This window comes from Plasmodium gaboni (assembly GCF_001602025.1).
Source record: "Plasmodium gaboni strain SY75 chromosome Unknown, whole genome shotgun sequence".
In the NCBI taxonomy this organism is placed as follows: domain Eukaryota; phylum Apicomplexa; class Aconoidasida; order Haemosporida; family Plasmodiidae; genus Plasmodium; species Plasmodium gaboni.
This window is the reverse complement of record NW_017385239.1, coordinates 1-1576: the sequence shown is the minus strand read 5'-3', so window position 1 is coordinate 1576 and position 1576 is coordinate 1. Positions and strand designations below refer to the sequence as shown.

Genomic DNA, 1576 nt, shown 5'->3' with positions numbered 1-1576 from the left:
TGATCGTGATGATCATCATCACTATAATTTTGATTATTATAATTATCATCATCTGAATTATCGTTGTTTTCTTTATTCATATAATTTTTGGCTTCTTCACATACATAATCCATATTATAATAAAATGAATTTAACATGCAATATAATATTAGTTGAAAAAAATTATTTAAACGAGGTACATTTATATGTAACAATAAAATTTGTAAGATTTTTATTTCTTCTATATTTAATTCATAATTTATTACATTAGAATATTTTAAATATTCTTTTAGTTTTTTTTCTTCATTATCTACAAGTTTGGTGTTCTTATTATTTTTTTCATTATTAGAATTATTATCACTGTTTGATAATTCGGATAGTTTATCTTCATCATCACTTAATAAGGAATTATCATCATCATCATCATCATCATCATTATTAATATTATTGTTGTAATTTTTCTTTTTTTTATTATTATTTTTTTCTTCTTTTTCCTCCTTATCATCATCATCATCAGAATTTAAATTAAAATCGTCGAGCGAAATGGATTCGTTTTCAAATAAATAAATCGATTTATCTTTATTTTCTTTCTCCTCTTCTTTTTGTTCTAATTTTTTTTTTGTTAAAAAATTATTATCTTCTCTAGGTAAATTATTCGAACTATACAAACTTTCTTTCTTATTTTTATGCATGTTATATATTTCACAGTGAATAAAATTAAGGTCATATACAAACTGACTTTTCTTTAAACTACAAGAAATGTCTTGATAATTATAATGTGTCTTCTCTAATTTTTTATTTTCTATAATAAAACGTAATGCACAATTTTTTTTAATATTATAAGTTGTTCTTTCTTTATAAAATATATTTAATAATATATGCAAAAGTAACTTTAACGATACATGTACATGTGAAAACAAACCAATCTTAATATAATTTAGTAGTAATATTGGATGATAAAAAACTAACTTTTTATTTTTATTCTTATAATGAAAATTATTCACATTATATATTTTATTCACACTATATATTTTATTCATATTATTTATACTTTTTATAGTTTCTTTCTTTTTCAATTTTTCTCTTAATAAACCTCCTTCCTTATAATCATCTCTATTTAATATATCCAATTTATAATAATTTAATAGATGCTTTTTAAACTTGTTCAATAAATTTATTTCATAAAAATTTATCTTGTCATGTAAATATATATTTTCTTTTTTTAAATAATATTCTTCTAATCTTCTTTCTTTTGTTGTTGATATATAATTATTTGATTTATTTTCTATTTCACTATTTTTCTTTTCTTCAACAACATTATCATCATAATAATTACCTCCTACACAATCATCTTGATATTCATTCTCACTTACATCTTGTAATATCAACAATTTGTTATCATACAAAAAAGGGGAATGCTTCGAATATATAAAAATATTATTGTTCTCATATTTTAAAATATTCCACTTTTCATCATCACATGCATTGTTATATAATACAACCGATTTATAACAAAAATTATTTTTATAATTTCTATTATATTTTCTAATAATTTCTTTATTTTCATACAATTCATTTGTATTCATTTTATCATACA

The 1576-nt window shown here is 19.5% G+C and overlaps 1 protein-coding gene across 1 annotated transcript; it reads right to left on the bottom strand.

The window, feature by feature from the left end:
* PGSY75_0006500A (putative membrane protein) lies at window positions 1-1576 on the bottom strand (the record flags this gene model as incomplete). Its single annotated transcript, XM_018783198.1, has 1 exon — window positions 1-1576. A coding segment is annotated over one exon (1576 nt), but the record flags the coding sequence as incomplete, so codon positions are not given.